General features: G+C 30.6%; 3 protein-coding genes across 3 annotated transcripts; 1 reads left to right on the top strand and 2 right to left on the bottom strand.

The window, feature by feature from the left end:
• Positions 1-5,222: 5,222 nt before the first annotated feature.
• Positions 5,223-12,771, bottom strand: LOC113523369 (probable Ufm1-specific protease 2). Its single transcript, XM_026909316.3, has 10 exons — positions 12,667-12,771; positions 12,199-12,420; positions 11,510-11,737; positions 10,921-11,094; positions 9,919-10,018; positions 9,675-9,821; positions 9,323-9,445; positions 7,847-8,111; positions 7,513-7,766; positions 5,223-6,798 (listed from the first exon to the last, which is right to left on the bottom strand). Exons 1-10 carry the CDS (start codon positions 12,703-12,705, stop codon positions 6,587-6,589), a joined length of 1,764 nt encoding a protein of 587 aa, XP_026765117.2. The 5' UTR covers positions 12,706-12,771; the 3' UTR covers positions 5,223-6,586.
• Positions 12,772-14,864: 2,093 nt separating this feature from the next.
• LOC113523370 (exosome complex component RRP43-like) lies at positions 14,865-17,052 on the bottom strand. Its single transcript, XM_026909317.3, has 5 exons — positions 16,902-17,052; positions 16,653-16,827; positions 16,271-16,565; positions 15,494-15,623; positions 14,865-15,214 (listed from the first exon to the last, which is right to left on the bottom strand). The coding sequence occupies exons 1-5, from the start codon at positions 16,916-16,918 to the stop codon at positions 14,977-14,979; spliced, it is 855 nt and encodes a 284-aa protein (XP_026765118.1). The 5' UTR covers positions 16,919-17,052; the 3' UTR covers positions 14,865-14,976.
• Positions 17,053-18,082: 1,030 nt separating this feature from the next.
• On the top strand, positions 18,083-19,496 carry LOC113523487 (60S ribosomal protein L31). The gene is made up of 3 exons (XM_026909469.3): positions 18,083-18,238; positions 18,379-18,608; positions 19,328-19,496. Exons 2-3 carry the CDS (start codon positions 18,385-18,387, stop codon positions 19,476-19,478), a joined length of 375 nt encoding a protein of 124 aa, XP_026765270.1. The 5' UTR covers positions 18,083-18,238; positions 18,379-18,384; the 3' UTR covers positions 19,479-19,496.
• The last annotated feature ends 644 nt before the right edge of the window (positions 19,497-20,140 follow it).

The raw sequence follows: 20,140 nt of genomic DNA, 5'->3' as shown, positions 1-20,140 counted from the left end.
CATTAATATATTTTTTTGCGAATTCTAATCTTTTTTTCTATTAATATCATTTACCCAATACTTTTTACGCGCAGTTCTTCCATGATAATCGTTACTACGTAATACGTTCCGAACGGTACTGACAGAAATATGGCAATCATTGATATTATTAATTTCTTGTAACACTCGAGGGGCACTACAGATGGGCAAAGCACCGGGTTTAAACCCGGTGCTTTGGTAAAAACCCAATAAACACCCATAAACTCCCATAATCACCCAAAAAAATAGGTTTTTACGTATTTTTTTGAAAATATGTAAGTAATACCAATAAATTATTTTTATAAATTGTATTGATCAATTCTACAATATTAAATAAAACGTTAACTAATAATATTTCAGGAAATTTTAAAAATCTATATATAATAAAATGAAAGTAATTAATTTTCAGTGTTTTCATGTTGCAGTTGATCAACATGTTGGCCTTTTGCTTCCCGTAGATACTTTAAAATTTCTTCATAACACCTCGTTCGCACACATGGCCGTATATATTTAAATTCTTGAGCCACTAACAGTCCGAAATACTCATTTCTTTTATCCTCTTCTCCATAAATTAAGCATTTAGAACAGTTTGTTTCTTCTTTCAGTAAATTTTCTTTTACTTTATCCTCGTTTTTTTCTTTGTTGCGACGACGCTGGGTAAATCATCTGGACACTGGGTCTCACTATCGCCAAATATATTTGGAGATCGGCTTCGGCTACGGCTTGGCAGACATTTTTTTCTTTCTACAATTTTAAATTAAATTTATTAGAATAAATGCTTCGAACACACGCGATCTAAGTACCTTTTGTGTTTATTATACCTTACCTACCTAGGTATAAAAAGAGTACTTACGTAGATTTTCTTTTATTAACTGTTTTATACGAAGATCTTGATCTCTCAAATTAGCATCCATTTTACTTCCAGTGATTATCAACTAAATTAATAATCCACAAAGTATTAAATAACGTTTTTATGAAATATTTAGCACAAAAACAATACCCTTTAAATATCGATCGTCAGTAACTGTGGCTGACTTACCTATATTCTAGCAAGCAGGACTGCCAGATGTGAAGGGGAAATCCCCAATAAATTGTTGCATGTGACTGATGATGTGAGCATGTTCGTTTCATAATAAAAATGTTGCCAGGTAACCAAAAAGTCGTATGTTTTTGTGCGAATTACGATCATAATCTTTACGATCGTACATTAAAAAATAGACAAATAATAGTATGAGTACGATTTAAATCGTATATCTGTCAACCCTGCTAGCAAGACAGCGACAAAATCACGTTGCATAACAATGTAGCCCAAGCTTATATCTTATGAAATATACGGAAGAGATACGGACTTAGAAAAAACAGAAATGTTGTTCTTTGTGGAAGTCATTGATGAAATTCTATGTATTTTAGCCCGCAAACTTTCTTCAAACAAAAACAGCGCCATCTAGTATCGAGTTCTGTAATTATCTCTTTGTTTATGGATTTGAAGTAAGACCGCCACGCATGCAATACATTATGACTGGGGATTCCCCTATTCGTCGACGCTGAATATGAGGCGACGACAATCACTGTCAAACGTGTTCACTATTACTCTGACTCTGGTAACGTGACTTCCTGGTAACGTGTTAGGTAGGAAAAGCAGTAAAAAAGTGCATATTAAGGGAGCAGATTTGAAATAATATTTATACTTAACAAGAAATAATTAAAGGTAAGTGGATTTTTGAATGATACAATTATATCATGATCACTTAACAATTTTAACTTAAAATTAGTATGTAATGTATTATTACAAGCTTTTATTTAGCTTGCGTTATGTAAATAAAAGTATGTAGGTATGTTCGTATGTTGATGCAATTATCCTCAATCCTCAACCGACTGGGATAAAATTTTCCATACACGTTTATTTTGGATGATAGTGCATAGTTAGCTGAGAGTCGTCATTGGATAATAATGGTGGATAGCCTAAGATGTGTACTAGATATTTATTTTTAACATAATATGCGTAAGTACCTAATCGAATTAAAGAAGTTGCTGAGAAAAATACAGAACAATACGATAATAAACTAGCGTCTGCGTTTAATCCTCCGAGGAGATGTAATTTTACAAAGGTTTTTTGTATTTATTTTATTATTTTTTTAATAAATTTATTGTAAATAACAAGAAATAATCATTGTAAAAAAATAGGCACTCTATTGTTGAATTTTCGTCAGACCAACTAATCATCGTTCATTTTTTTAGGTTCAATGGGGAGACAACATTTGAAAAAGGTTTAATTTGATTGATACGATAAGCGGGCAGATTGCCCACCTAAAGATTTACGCATATGGGAGCACTACCGTACTTTACCAAACAAGTCTGTTTCTTGCAAGCTTTGTAATAAGGTCTACAAATTCAGTAATGCTGCCAAAATGCTTCAACATCTTATCACTTGTCCAAAATCTCCAGAAACATTAAAAGACTCTATGAAACTTATAAAAGATAGCTCGTCCAAAACCAAAATGTCTGGACTGTCAGAGATAGAGACAAATGATTCTTTTATAAGCCCCTCGTCGTCTGCTAACACTACAATAAATGCTGAGTTTCAAGACACCGATGATCATATAAAAACAGAATTAGCGAGAGCTATATTTGTAACAGGGACGCCATTATCGATGGTGCAACATCCTTTATGGATACAATTTTTCGAAAAATTGCAACCAAAATTTAAAATACCTTCACGTAAAGCTTTAGCGACAAAATACTTAGATAAAATATATAGAGAAATGCGTTTTGAGTTAAATGAGGAACTAAATGCTTGTAGTTATTTCAAAGCAAGTACTGAATTTATCAAGGTAGTAAAACAGCAGCTTGTACGAAGAGGTTACACCTTCAGTGCGATGGCTGGTCTAATTTAAGAAATGAAGGAATAATAAACTTTCTTATATCAAAACCTCAACCTGCATACGTTAAAAGTTTGAATACAGAAAGTAATCCTCACACTAGTGAATACCTTAGCCAAGAAGTTGAAAAAGTAATGAAAGTGTATGGAGCAAATAAGTTTCTTGTACTTATTGGCGATAACGCTAGAAATATACAAAAGGCATTCGAATTAACAAAACTCAAATATCCACATGTTGTTCCTCTCGGTTGCTGTGCACATATCCTTAACTTGTTGTGCCAAGATATTGTAAAGATACAAGAAGTAACTGTGTTTATTATGCAAGCCATAAATATAATAAAAACTGTTAAAAGGAGTCAACGATTAAGTTCCTTGTTGATAAAATCAAGGCAGGGTGAAGATTCTACACAAACACTAAAATTGCCTTGTGCTACAAGATGGGGAAGTCATGTTACTTCGTTAAAAAGTTTGAAAGCAAATAAGATAGCTTTGCAAATATTAACAGTTAGAGAAGATGTGGTAATTTCAAGAGATATTAAAGATTTAATTCTAAGTGATGATTTCTGGACGAAGACAGGGGAATGTATAAGTATTTTGGAACCAGTCACTGAAAGCATATTTTACTTAGAGAGCGACCAGAATCGTTTGCATCGCACATACATTACATTTAGAGATGTACAAGCTAAGATACGTTTTGCATTAAATGAGATTTCGACATTGAGCGAAGAAAGCAAACAGCAGATTCTAACATCAGTATCTTCAAGATGCAATATGGCAATGAGGCCAATACATTTTGCAGCATATATTCTAGACCCCAGGACTCTAGGAGTCGAACTTACTCAAGAGGAAGAACTTAAGGGTATGGAGTTTATCTACAATTTAAGCCAACACTTAAGTTTGTCAAATGTAATGGCAGATTTGGCGTGTTATAAAGCTAAAGAAAACTTTTGGGCCAGAGGATTTGTATGGAGCTCATTAGATAGCATTGAAAATAAAACTGAGCCCCTAATATGGTGGAAAGGTATTTGTGGTTCCACTGAGTTAAGCAAAGTAGCGATTCGTATTCTATCAGCTCCCTGTACTTCGGCAGCCACTGAGCGTTCCTTTAGTATCCAAGGCTACATACATAATAACAAAAGAAATCGACTTACAACTGAAAGAACTGAAAAAATTTCATTCATTTGTTATAACTGGAATCTTAAACATAAAGCTGAATGCGAGGACATTCAGTTTAATGAAGAAAATACCTTAGAAGCTTTCATTGAGCAAGTAAATGAACATAACAGTTTAGACGAAATAGAGCCTATCGAACCTATACAATTCATCGCTTGTAATAACTCTGAATCTGACAGTGATTGACTGTAGTTTTACATTTTACTTTCATCTCTTTCTTAATAAACTCAAAATCAAATTAAAAGTTTTTTATTCTGTAGGCTGCATAATAATATTGTCTATGTCCAGTATAGTGGACGTCTTGCGGCTGAGATGACGATGATGAAGTACAAAATCATAAACACCCAAAAATTTGGGTGTTTATGGGGTTTAAACCCAATAAACCCAAAACACCCGGTTTTTACCCACCAGACTTTAAACCCACCCAGGTGGATTGCCCATCTCTAAGGGGCACTAATTTTTGGATTTTTTTTTTACACAATTTAAAATTTTCCGATCCAATCGAGGCGTGATTTTTGATGGACGCCCCACCTCTGGGTTTGTTTTTTAGTGTTTTAGTAATAGAAAACCAATCAATTACAGTCTGTACGGTTGAACGTGGTCTATTGACAAATTTTGCAATTTCACATAATGATTTGCATTGATTATGCAAATTAATAATTATTTTTCTCTCCTCTTCACTCGTTTCTTTTGCTTTACGACCCATTTTTGTAACTAAACACGTCTATACTTGTCACGAGTGCAACTAAAACGTCTAATATCTATACCTACGTATTAAAAATTACCTTGGCATTGTAGGCATATGAAAAATTCGATTGAATAAATGATTTATACAGAATTTCATTTAAAAAAGCATGAATGTACGAATACTTTTTGTTTGTCATTATTTGCTTAGTTAACATAAAAATATTTTTATGTTGTATAATTTTTTTTTTTTTAAAACAAAAATTATCATAAACAAAGTGCGGGAATGTTAAACTATTTAACAGTATTGATTTAAATTAAATAAATAGAGGAAAGTCTATCAAATTCGTATTTTTTTTATTATAACCCTAGGTGTACGAATACTTTTTACACTCACTGTACATACGTATACGTATGTTTGACCCGCGACAGCATTTAAAGGTTTTTAAGGTTAAATTAAAGTATATAATCGTAATTATAATTTAATTGGTACAAAATATAACACATTCTTTTTAGCTTACATCTTTCAAATATATTTTGTCATAACAATAAAATATGTTAAGTATTACAAACACAATTCGAATCAGTGCAAGTTTATTTGATGTTTCATTGTATTCATAGATAATAATAGATCAGATAATAGTTTAAATATAGACATGCAATAGTATAGGAAAGAAAAAGAAATATACATTAAAAACATTAGTGGAAATTTTGTCGGATCGTTTATTTAGGGAAAATAATACAACAAAACTTATTATTTTTTAATATACCTATTTTCTAGATAATTGTCTCTTTTAAAGAATATAACGTAACGTGGTAAAAATATATATATTTAAAATCTGAATAATGCACCTATATCTACTTAAATAACCACTTGAACAGGATATAGCCATTATTCCTCAGCAATTAATGTCAATGCATAAGGGGTATCACAAGTGTCACAGAGTTTTCTCTAATGATTATAGTGCTGTTTATCTTTATAGTTTAAAGCTATCACGTTTCCTTTATTATTATGATTACATTTTGCATTTATTAGTAGTAGATAATTGTTATAGAAAACCTATTAATATTTTTATGTGATTAAATAAAATACCAAGCAACTGAAGTTTAAACCCATACCATTATTTATCGTTTGCTCGTTTGCCTCCCTAACAATAAAAAAAATCTGTTTTGACGTCTTCCCAATCCAGGTACCGTTTTTATCTATTTCTATTCTCAACACCTACAATTTACGTTGAACTAGACAAATTATTCAATGGTGGGACAATCAGTTAATTATTTAAAAAAATAACAATTTCAACTATATATATCGCTTTTATTCTTTAAAAGAGACAAGCATTTTTATTGTTATTTTTTTTTTCAGAATTATAAAATAATCTTTAAACCGTTACCGATATTATATACTAATCAACCGTCTTTCAAATACAGCTAACTACGAGGTCATTCTCCCATTTAGCTTCAAGATTTAGACTTGGCAAGTATCTATTTGATACAGATTATTTTTGTTAAATTGCATATCGACAACTAAGCAAGTTAATTAAATTCGAATTACAATTTAAATAATAAAAAGTTCCTTTACTCACTCTTACAGTTACAGTGTAAAAAATATATATAAATTAATAAGGTGCAAAATTCGCAAATGCAGTTAGTGGAATTGACAGGCTTTATAAAGTCAGTTATCACAGCTCGATACGAATGTTGGCGAATCAACTTATGGGGAAAAACATTTTGAGAGCAGTGCTAAGTATATTATTAAACGTAAATAATAACAATATACATAAAATTATTTAAAATTAATATCAGATATAGTTGCAAAGTTCACAGAATAAAGATTCATATAGTTGGTTTAGTTTGTGGTAGGCATAAGTTATAATGAGCAGCTTTATTCCAAAAATCAGAGTTTTTCCAACCACACCAGCCTTTGTTAATAACTACAGTAAGATCTTCGGCACCTGTGTAGTGTGGGTCCAGGATTAGATACCGTGTCTCATTTGAAACAGAGTTATATTCGACTCCTAAAATTGTATGCGCCAACACTCCACCACCTATAAAGAGAAAATGGTATTAATGAAACACGTACGAGTTCTTCCTTCACCTATAAGTTCATATCTTTATTGGATTATTGTTATATATGATAAGAAATATAATTAATTATTGATCTTAGTGTGTATGAAAAATACTTTCTATTTATCTTACTCCTGAACATTCTTTGGACGAACCTTTAAGAATATAAGCTGATTTATCTACGTACATGACATATCTTTCCAAAAATTGGTTTAATTTGTCGAAAGCAGCCCCCTTAATTTAATGCAAAAGATTTTATAAATACATACATTTTCTTTTTTGAATGTATAAGAATAAAACGCGTTGTCTCATTCTTTTGTGAGTAACCCTTATTATTTTTGAAATTTCGATATTTTTTGTAGAGGAGGGATAGGAGGTATGGGGCTACAGATTAGTAGTTTAGAAAATTCTTTTTTAACCTCTTCATACTAATGCAATACATGACACGTATTGATTAAAATTTGTCATCTAGAAAAATAAGCAGCAAGTTCAATTTAATATAATAAAATTTTTCAAAAAGCCTTATACCCGTACACATTTTATTTGCGTCTAAAATCGTGATTTTTTTTATTCGAGTAATTCAGTGATAAGAATTCTGATTAATTGTGTGTTTATTGTATATAAAATAAATTAATTTCCAGATTTCAACTTGTACCCAACTAGGTGAGACTATTCTATATATTAAAATAACTCACCTATCATAATAGGGGTGCCGTGCGTTTGGAAATGGTGAACTAATTCAGGAGCATAAAACTGCAGTTCTGCGCCGGTATTTGCAAACACGATTCTTGATTGCACACCGAGAAGTGTTTCTAGACAAAACATGACTTCTGTGGAACCTATCCATTGTTTTGAACCTAAAAACGATGATGGCTTATCGCCAATTTTAACAAGGCACTGTTGGATTTCTCTGTGAGTTGGTACTTCCACAGTTGTATACCCTTGATACCTGAAAAGAAAATTTTCAATAAGATGAGAAATAAAATCAAAAACATTCGTAATTTTAATATCATTAGCATAAAATAATACCTGAACCATGAAAATATTGTTTGCATTGAACGATAGGCACAACCCCAACCATCATCATTAAAATTGTCTTGCATATAGTGATAGTAAGCATACCGCCCTCGGAGTAATGCTACCGTCACGTCAGGTTTTGGCGGCGTAGGTGCTATTGCTTCGTGAGGATTCAATAACCGACCTCCACTATTGCCTGAATATGCGTTACCTCTACGAAATATAGGTTTAGTGAGCGGTAGCCCTAATTGTTCGTGAAGTAAACGCCTTTCTTTTTCTGCAACAAAGGATTTTAATTTAATAAATTTACATAATTTTATTGCATTATTTAGTCTTGAAATTTATTATCACATTTTCCTTTGATATTAATGTAAATTCCATGTAGAAATGCTGAAGGGACTACGTATTTTCTGGCATTATAAATAAATGGCGTTATATGAAGAGAAAGAAACATCAGTATTATTTTATTATTATAGTAGGTATTATTTAATAAAGATAAAATTTACAAAGAAACATTGCTATTAATACAAATAACGAAGTTTATTTCGTAAAATCTGATATCTTCGTCTAATGTTTTTTTTATTATGCCAGTATTTTAATTGTATTTTCTTATGTATTTTATTAATATCTTGGCATACTTTGGGATCAACTTGGTTATTAAAAATATTTTTTTAATAACCAATTATATAGTATTTTTTCGTTGCTTCGATTGCTTGTTTAATGCTTGGTGGTAGAAGCTGTGGATCATTAGTCTCATCTTCATGGCCTTGTTCTTCATAAGTTTTTATCATTAAATCTACAATTTCTTTATCTATAAGTGAAGCTGTTGTAGCCAGGCTGTATTAGTATGAAACTTTGTGTGTGCTTTATGAATTGCTAAAATTATTTGCTTTATAATGACGTATTGTGGACGTTATTTAGAGTGGGTGTGATGCTACATAAAATGTATGTACAACAAGTAGGGTTGCCAACCCTTCCGGATTGCCTGGGAGACTCCTGTAATAATGGTTAATCTCCCGACTTCCTGGAGTGCAATATCTTCTCTGGTTTTTCTAAAAATTAAATACATCCGTCGCTACTCCCTTGCTTTGTGGTCTCTAATGCTTTATGCGAGCACATAGTATGATGGAGCAAGGAAAGAAACCGAATGAGTATTTCTTTAGTAAAAGCAGTGTTATAAGTACTAACAAACTTCGATTTTTCATGTAAAAACTTTTATGACTTTTGTGATGAAAAACTGATAAATATTAGATGTTGCTCAAAAACAAAATAAATAGAAATTTAAAATTAAAAATTCTCGATAAAATTCTTAAACATAAAATTCTTCCAGGTTGGTCCTTTCGAGAGTTGGCAACCCAAATTGTTATTAAACAAGGCAAATCAACCAAAGTTGTGTAATTTCAACGTTATAGTGAGTCTGACGTTAAATTGAGTGACATTATATGAAGTTTATACTGTATTTCCAGTTTCAGTGTAAATATTACTCACCCATACTTTCATCTGGAATCCCCCTAGGAACTATTCTTGTAATAAAGTGTCCAAGTTCCTGTGGTAAATAATGGTAGGTCTCTGGTAGACGAAGTCCAGCACCATCGCCAATACCCTCTTGGCCTATTAGAATAAATATAGAAAATGAATACATACGACATTAGTCTCGACTTTAAAAGTCAGAATAAATGTTAAATATTCTGCTAATGCCGAGTTAAAACACTTGATAAAATGTATTTGTATCATTGTTTTCAAAAACATAGGATTTCATATAAATTATTGTTATAACTTTGTAAAAGCAGAATTATTTTAACAATATAATAAGACTCTTATATTAAAAAAAATTACAAACCTAGTTGCTCTAGAAGTACACTTTCCAAAAGTCGGAGTGAGCGACAGGCTGATTCTACTAATACTGTGTACAAGTCCAGTAATTTTGTACTGCGGTGTATTATAGCCAAGGTGTCTACTCGCAATGGCATACTGATACAAAATGCAGCTAAAAATTAAAAGTGGTATCAATTTGTGCATGATTATTGTGCATAATAATTCACTTTAAATAATACAATAATTTTACCCTTGAAGAAAATACTTACGTTTACGCTGTGTTGTCATCATTTTAACAGCAGTTTTTACAAGTTTGTCTGATAATATGTCTTTTGTTGATTTCATTACTAAGTTCACATTTACTATTTCCTGAAAAATTATATTAAAGATCTGTCAACATACAAATTATTTGTAATTATAATTATATAAAATTTGTGATATATTTTGTGTTCACTATAAGAATATTAATGTAAAGACAGGCTCCCTAATAATAATGTAATACAGTATAATATAGTGAAACTTGGTTCAGTGAGATTAGTTCACTTGAATAAACGAGAAACCTCCATCACTAAAACTCATGCTGAGGTCCCAACACTGTGCACTGAATTACCTCTGTTAGTGGAAAGAAGCAAACCTCTATATCTATTTAATTTTATAGTCATAGTTACCTCTATTACCGAGACAGCAAGTGTATTTTATATGCACTAACCTCTGTAATTGAGACAACATTAATTTATCATTTTTCTATGTTGGGTTATTATGCATTTAAATTTGTTACTTATTCTACCTGCAAATTTCGCACTTAACTAATTTTGAACCTCAAAGACCTTCAGTTTTAGGTTTGCTTGACTATCATAGAGATGTTTATTAGAAAAATGCCAAAACAAAGTCTCAAATCATTATTAGTATGTGAAAAATGGAAGTTAATATCCATTTATGAAAGTGAGAAGATGTGCGATGAAGTCTGTATCAAATTTAATGTGCCAAAATCTACTCTATGTAGAATAATTCAGAATAAAAATAAAATTCAATCACATTGTTCTGAATGACAGGGAAAACTAAAATATGTTTATCAGAATATCCTGAATTTAAACAGTGTTTACCCTGTAATGAAACCCTCTGTAAATGAAACAGATATTTATTTATATCTGGATATCTGAGACACTGGGAAAGTGGAATATGTCTATAAGTGAGACAAATTTACAAGGCCCTCAATGTCTCACTTAACCAGGTTTCACTGTAATATGTTATAAAATAATAATTATACTTACAACAATGTTAGTATTATGTTTTTTCTTTTTAGATAATTGTTCAGGATTCTTAGAGTCAATTAATTCACCAATTGTTGCTTCGGTGTTTGTACCAGTCAAACCAACATCTGATGCCACACCAAATAAGTAAACAGCTGTTCCATCAATATGAAATGATACTTGACCAGAAGCAATCTGAAATTATTCTAAATGTTATTCCAGATAGAACTGGTACTTTTTGTTTTAGACAAACTATGTTAAAAATATTAGAACAATAGCTCTAGACACTGAAGATAAACATCAATAAAACTTTTTTATTTCTATGAAACATTGGGTTACAAAATGATAATAAATAAAATATAACACAAAGAGCACTTTCAAAGAGACCTAAGTTAATATAACATTGCAGGTTTTCATCTATTGACAAATTTTATATTTACTCAGTGTTAATATTATTATCAGAGAAGTACTTTGACAAAGGTTTTAGTAGGCCTAAATAAGGAAGTAATGATAGTATTTTGAATATTAATATTTATTTAAATTAAGTATAATGATGTAAACCAATTTAATAATGTTAAAAAAATATAAAAATAAATTTAGATATTGTTACCTTTTTTCTTTTGTTTTGCATTATATTTTTGACACCAGAAAAAGTTGCCTCACAGCTTAATGGCAAGACTGTGTTTAATCGCACATGAAGGAATTGTTTCCACAGTTCTTCAGCATTTACAACCTCATATTTTGTTTCTTCAAATTTATCATGCACCAAGAAGTGTGCTTTCATATTTTTGTCCTTATTTATTAAAATTACTAATGGATTATCTGTAATGTCCACCTCCTGGAAATATTGTTTTGTTTATTTTTACTTCATTAAAACTTTTTTTATTATATTAAATTCACATTATAATAGCAGTTATGATTTAATCTCTGTCTAGTAAAATATTATTAAGTAAACAATAATATTAGATATATTGTTATCTAATATTTTACTCATACAATCTGTACAGTTCAATCCTGTTCCTGGCAGATTTGTTAGCTGTATACATTTTATGAATGGGATATTTTAATGATTTATTATTCAGTAATTACAATATCAGTGACTTGGAAATGTGAATTACATCAGTCTATAAAAGAAAGACATATTTGTAAAAAAAAAATAGCACCTTCATTTTGTCTTGAAGAAACAGAATTTGTAAATATTGGTTTATTTGCAATTTACATTTCATGGTTTATTTATTTATTATATATACAAAGATTGTGTTTGTACCTATTATTTATATCTGTTGAGTTGGTACTCACCTGTATAATATCTTTTAATGATGATTCCATAGACAGGCTCTCGCCAAATTTTACCACGCCACATAATTCAATCTCAGCAGGCAGATTCAGAAGCAATTGTTTGAATGTATTTTTATCATTTTCAAATAATTCTATACTCAAACCGATCACGAGTAAAGTGCCATCGTACATAAGCCCATACAGACATCCTGTGCTCTCATTTGTGTCTAAATTAGACAATCGCTGTAATTATGAAATACTGCGTTATTTTTAATTATCTTAATTATTTAAAATTCAAATGAAAGTAGTAAAATAATTTTCAATAAACCAGTGCATCTTTTTTATGTTGACGTCTAAGGTTATAGCATAAAATTCTACGATCAATGTTATAATTATTTACACTAGTAATAGATTGAAGGATTTATAATAAATATTAATTGTTTTTATAAATTTTATATGTTCAAATATTAAACAAATAAATATAATTACCTCAATAACATAACTAGATATTTTGAGACGTGGTGACATTTTAAACAAATGTTGCCTTACTAAAAATAATAAGGCAACAAGATAATATAATTTATATTGTACTATTTCTGGTCGTTGGGAATGGGATGCCGATTCTGACACTTTTTCTGAACCTATTACTTGTTCTAATATTTTAATGTGATAGTTTCGCGAAATGACTATTTTTTGACCATAATAGACTAAATTTATAATAATTTTAACTTAAATGTATTAAAAATTTAGTAGACATTGGTCTCAAAATAAATATTTCGTTATGATTTGATGCTGAAATTTTAATATTAGAGATATGTTTAGAGAAATGGCGTCTCAAAATAGACACCATTGTCAAATGTGTTGATTAAAACTTTAATATAATTTGTTAATTCTTTTATTCTATTAATATAAATGTGTTATATTATGTCTAGTCGAATAAATATATTTATAATTTTATGGATAGAACTGGATTTTGTTAGTAAACAAGTCTAACAAAGGTTTCGGCGGTAGGGTTGCTAGATGCGAATTTATATTTTTATCCAAACGTGAAATATTCTTCTCCAAACCAAACCTATTTATCTGTAGGGAAAGGGATTTTTAGTAATGGGGTCTAACTGACCTATCGCTAGCAATATACCCTATCAGGTCGACCTCAACGTAGTTCCCCTTGGAAACCATCGTGATTAATTCCAGTAGAATTACCAAAATAAAAATAGATGAAACATTGTGCAACAAACTTCACGACATAGGGAATCCTAGTGTGAACTGTGAAGTCTTGGGAACGAATACAAAATTGTAACATGTATTTTTGTATTCAATAAATATTATTATTATTATATGAAAAATTCGGTCAAATCATTAGCTATCAATATGTATTTATGAAATATAGCCTCTAAAGGACTAGTATCCAGGGCCGTAAACACATTTATAATTTACTGATTGTAATAAGAATGATTTTGTTCTTCGAATAATTAGTTATTTAGTGTTATATAAAAGTACGGGGTGTTTGGTGGCAAATTTATATTTTTAAAAACGCTTATTTCAAAAAGTAATAAACGGTGCGGAGAGAGGGTATCGCCGTTGGAATTATCAATTGTGCGGATTTGTCAGTCACGATGTTGCAGTGTTTGATTAAGCGTCGCTTTTTTTTGCATTTTTTGTGATCATGAATTTTTTTATGGGGCTACCTCAAAGAGAGGGTTTATAATGACAATCCCCAATCTCTAATGACTTTAAAGAAAAATATCCGTCGAGAAATCAGCTTAATTGAACCAAGTTTATTGCAGCGCGTGGCAAAAAACACTAGGCTCCGTTTTGAACAGTGTGTACAACTCGATCGAAAATCTGGATCACATATTCTTTAAAAAATAAAATCCGCATTTTCATTCATACCAGACACCTGTACTTTTATATGACACTAAATTAGCAATATATTTTCGTATTCAAATGATTTTACTAAATAGTAATTCGGTCTAAACCACTAATGTTAATCATGAGAACTACTAGTCCCATTGCTAGCAATATACCATGTTAGGTGGACCGCCTAGTGGGCTCTCTGGAAACCATCGTGCAGAACTCTAGGTGTATTCATCACAATGAGCTATCTGAACTGCCTTTTTATTCTCATCTATCACCCCTCTCTGGTGCCCCACCAGCATAAACTGTTTATGCAGGCAGACATTTCCTATTATTCAACGGCAGTTCCATTATCATCCATTAAAAATATAAGTAACAATCCTTTTCCCTTTGTGTTGCACTTGCACCTGTCTTGTGAGTTTAACTTTCATAAATAAAGTTTAGATCTAGATAAGTACTTATATAGATACTACCTAGATCATAAAGGACAATAAGAATATGCATTTTTAATTCATCTAACCTAACACAGATTTTTAATTTACCTTAAAGGACCTGAAAAAACTCTAGATAACTAGCTAGGGTTTTATCAATGAGTAAAAATTGAATGTGAACCTTGCCTGCATTATTGGTATATTCTGGTAGTATACCAGTTAAGAGTAAGATGGATGATGTAAGGTCAGTTGGCCAATTATGATAAATTTAACAGGATTTACCAACTATAGCTTCCAGGCGAGTCAGTGTGGAGGTCAATTGGTTTAATTGTCTATACAGGCATAGGGTTCTAGACTCCATTATTATTAATAAATCACTTTAGCAAATAAAACAACTACTGAACATCTTAGTTATAATAATAAACAATAAGTTTTGAATATATCGCCATTATTTTATTGCTTATAAAAAATACTTATGAATATTTGGTTACTTAATTTATGATTATATTAACTACCTGCTCATAGCTATCTCATTATTTTTAATACATTTCTCAATAACTTGTTCAACAAGTTTTACTCTATGTTTAGCCATTTTCAACGCTTCTTCTTGGCATTCTGTTGAAGGATTACTACCTCCAAATTTCTGTGTTCCACAAAGTAATCCATTATTGCAACACACAACAAAATTGGCTCCAATACCACCACACATGTCTTCTTCATATGTTGATGGGTCCATTAATAACATGTCACTGTAAAGTTAAAAAATAATTATTATAAATTGTTTTAGAAACAAATAAGAACTTCTAAATGATAACAACAAAACTGCAACAACTTATGTATTTGACAATTATTTAGCCAAAATGTATTTATTTTATAGCCAAAAAGATGTGTTTAATTTGGTATAATGGTTGGGATTCATATACTTTTATATATTAAGTATATTAACTGAATTTAGGTTCCATTAATTTCTGAAACATCTTTATGATAGTCTATACAGTAGGTAATAGCACTTTAAGAAAAACACAAACCTTTCTAAAGCCTTGTAAACTGCAAAACTTGTAGCTACAGGCATTCCATGTACCTTTAGTGGCGTTTTATTGTTTTCATCGACAGTAATTTCTTCAGTTTCACAATCATATGTTACTGATGGAAGAGACACTGTAATTAAATAATGTGTTTGTGTAAAAAGCAAAGATTAATTAAAAAAAAATCTCAAAACCATTGGAATTATATTATACCATATACATTTTGTACAGTACAAGTCTTATTTTAATTTTTTTATGCAACTTAGAATGGTAAACAAGCTGACGATCTACCTGGTAAAAAGTGGTAATGGATAGACATGAGCAGTACCATAGACATAAAAGAGTATACTGTTTCACCAATGATACTCCCCATGCATTGTCATTCCTGAGAACTAAGGAATACCTTGTATTCTGTAAATTCACTGCCTTAACCCACCCTTCAAACCAAAACACAGCCATACTATCACAACTGCTTCAAGATTGAATCATGAGTGGGACAGAGGTACCCAAGCAAACAACTTTTGTATAGTCTCTTCTGGTTAATAATTACACATATATAAGTACAATAATTAATAACTTAAATAAAATATATAACATATCCTCAAATATTGTCAAATTGTATTTATTTGTTTGTATACCTTATAGATACTGATGCTGAAATTTCTCAAGTCCAAAATTACTAAGGCAACCCAAAACTTTACGAGTAAAGCCTATATAAATTATTATAAGTATCAATTGTGTATATATAAATATCAGGTTATATAATTTATAGGTACATACATGTTTTTAAGCTTGCCATCAATGCTATAATACAAGCATCTACTAAACTACCATCATTGTCCAAGCAGACCATGTCACAGTATAATACCCATGCCAGTTTATCTGGCACTATACAAAGGTCCTTCAAGTCAACAGATTTCGAGTTAACAATTATATCAGACACCAGACAATTTGTAACTTGTGCATGATCTGATGGAGGACCTGGTTTATATTTTGATGAGCAAAGTGCTGGTAATTCGACATTTGTAACTAAAAAACCTTGGTTGGGCTCTTCAGCTTTTGGTGTTGCCAATTCCTGAAATTATGATTAGTCAGTTTTAATTTTTAAATTAAAGAAAGTTAATAAAAAATGTAGGACAATAGTCAAGTGTTAATTACTTACTAATTTTATTCCGCAAACAATAGTTGTGTTTCCACATTTAACAACCGCAGAAGCATCCGCAGTTTTTAATGAATTAACGTTTAATTTAATATTACGCTGTTCAGTGAATTTTCTTCCGTCCGGGCGAATATTTCGGGATATATAATCATTAAAATACTTGAGAGGGTGTATCAATCTGTAAACAAAATATGTTTAGGTTAGGTAGAATTTAAAGAAAATTGAGCAATAACATTTGATGTTAATAATAACTTGTAAATTTCTGCCATTCTTATATCCTTTCAGGTACATAAAATTTAGATAAAAAAAGGACTTTATAGAAACTTATTTAAGAAGATATAACAAAACATCGCCGTTTTGTTTTCTTTTGTATTACCACAGATTAAAAATAATAGTCACTTCATCATAGAGCAAGTAATCATCACAGATTATAGAGAATATGTATAATCCAAAGATTTCGGAATATGGTTAACAACTTATGTATTTCTTATACACAAATATACATTTGATAATAATAATCTAAGATAATAATTAATATTGGACAATCTTTGTAATATAAAGAGTGGTACATAATAATAACATTACAAGTGACACTAACAATCAGAGTTAGAATTTTCTTAGAATGACAGTCTATGGTTAGAGAAATCGCGGTTATGGACTAAGTATACCTATACCTAGTACCTGCAGTTGGGTGAAAGGGATTATTGGCAATGAAGTTTGATAACTTCATTGCTAGCAACATGCCCTATTAGTTCGAACTCGACGTGGTTCCTCCTGCAAACCATCGTAAACAATTCTTGTTGAATTCATTACGATGGAGTAAATAACTTGTTCCATCTGGGGGGAAAGGGATTGTTAGTAATGGAGACTGAGAATCCTATTGCTTGCAATATACCCAACCAGGTTGACCTCCTCGCGGTTCTCCCTGGAAATTATCATGGTTAATTCCCGATGAATTCAGCATGATGGGCTAACTGGCCTGTTTTCATTCTTATCTATCACCCTTCACTGGTGCTCCGCCAGCGTATCCCGTTAGCGCAGGCGGGGTTACCATACCATTTTCACCCATCAAAAAAAAAAACCTGTTTCATCCTCACCTATCATCCTTCACTGGTGCCTCGCCGGTGTAGACCGATAGCGCGGGTGGGTTACCACTCCATTATCACCCATTAATAAAAAAGTACTTGCAATTCTGTTACAGTAAGTAGAACGAATTTCTAATAGTCTTATTTAAAGTTAATAGAAATTTTGTTCATATTGGTTCCAAAAATAAAGAATTGTGTGATATCGAATTAATTGTTTCATTGTAAAGATAATTTTAGAGAGTTGATAATATTTATATTTTTCTTCAAATAATTAAAGAATTTGTTTCTGCAACTTTTCAGTTTATTTTGGGGTTTGTATTGATTCGAGATTACAACTGGTTCTGACAACTCTGGTTTAATATACTGTAATATACAATTTTTATATAAGGATCTCAAATATAATTCAACTGTTCTTAGTCTATGTCATTTTTGAATTTTTATGACAATTTTGACATATGGTATGACGTTTCTTTTTCATGTCGTTTTCGGTAAAAGAAGACTAAGGTGTGTGTTTACTTGAATAAATCCGAAAATATCCCTATTACAAAAAATCTAAATTATATCGTTTCAACAATATTATTGTCTACAGTGTCCAAAGATTTCATTATTATAAATATTTATACTTCTTTTTTATACTATTTCAGAACACAATGGCTAAACCTAAAGGAGAGAGGAAAGGCAAATCTGCAATCAATGAAGTTGTTACTCGTGAATATACAGTTAATTTGCACAAACGTCTTCATGGAGTTGGTTTTAAAAAACGTGCTCCACGAGCCATCAAGGAAATTAGGAAGTTTGCAGAAAAACAAATGGGCACTCCCGATGTTCGCGTTGATACTCGTTTAAACAAATACCTCTGGTCTAAGGGGGTCAGGTAATAGTTTTCTAAATTCTTTAATTACGTATTATTTGTCTCTTCATTTATAGATTTATAAACAAGACTTAATGTTTTGGTTGTTTGTAATAACATAACCTCTATGAAGAACTTAAAGTTCTTATTTTACTATATGTGACACAGTATTCCCTGAAATATTTGTTTTATTAACTGTTTTCTATCGCTTTGTGCTTATGAGCATGTTACACAATTATTATTATAAAAAGTATCCTATATTTTCCAGTCCACATTAAAAATCTTTCATCTTGTTAAACATTATTAAATATTAATTATAAATATAAATGTCAGTGAGTTTGTCTTTTACCTATTGTTTTTTTACTTTTTTATAAATTTGATGCTGTCAAATCTTAGTCTACTATTTATCCTGCTAACATTTCTCGGTTGTACTTGGTGTTATTATCCTGCTAACATTTCTTCATGTGTACATACATGACTGAGTTGTTGAAGTTGTTGGTAAAAGCTAGTATCCAAAAACTTATAAGATTTTCATTTATTATATATACAGAATTAAATTTCTGTGTATAAAATTGTATTAAAATCTATCCAGCTATTAAAGCACAATTAAAAATATATAAAAAAAAAAACACAAAATATATTTATAACCAGCGGTACCTATATAAAATAGAGGATATGTATTGATTTTGTTAATATTATATAATTATAAAGTTATAAATATAGTTTTTATTTGTATATTTCAGGAATGTCCCATTCAGAGTTCGAGTACGACTATCCAGAAGGCGTAATGATGATGAAGATTCTGCCCATAAACTGTTCACCCTTGTGACTTATGTACCCGTTGCTTCAATTAAGGGCTTGCAGACAGAAAATGTTGATGCTAGCCAAGAATAAACTTATACATTAAGTATATTTTTCTACCTTATTATTTTCTCCCTTTTTTATGCTAATAACTGTAAAGAGCCTGTGTTAGTAAGAGATAGTGTCTTTATAAATAAAAAAAGAAATTAAAATAATATATATATATATATATATATATATATATATATATAATCAAAATCACTTTACAGTATTTTCTGAAATTTTGTAAAAGTTAGGGTTTTCAACACTATAATACTTACATAAGGTTAGCTACGTAAAGTCATTGATTTATGTGATTAAGTACTAGGTAGATCAAGTAAAAAAATAACAAAAATGATATTTATACTTAAATAATACCATGGATTCCTGTTATAACGATGATAAAGGGACCACTCTATTTTCGTCGTTATATCTGGAATTTGTTACAGGCAAAAGTAAAGATACAGACACATAAACATGTATAGTTTTTTCTTCACACAAATCAGCATTGTTTTCACCGTTTTTCAATTTTGAAATGATGTCTGCCTTTTCTTTAACAGTGAATGTACTTTGAGGCTGTCATACATATCCAAAAATTTACTAGACTCAGTTGCTACTCAGAATATCATATTGTAACTGAACCATAAATTCTATTGTGAAATGTACATACTTCCCTACCTACTTAGCTGATATCTATAAACAATAGGTAAAGGTCT

Source organism: Galleria mellonella, unplaced genomic scaffold (genome assembly GCF_026898425.1).
Source record: "Galleria mellonella isolate WM207_F2 unplaced genomic scaffold, CSIRO_AGI_GalMel_v1 utg90, whole genome shotgun sequence".
Lineage (NCBI taxonomy): Eukaryota > Metazoa > Arthropoda > Insecta > Lepidoptera > Pyralidae > Galleria > Galleria mellonella.
Note: the sequence above shows the minus strand (reverse complement) of the source record. Positions and strands in the feature narration are given on the sequence as shown.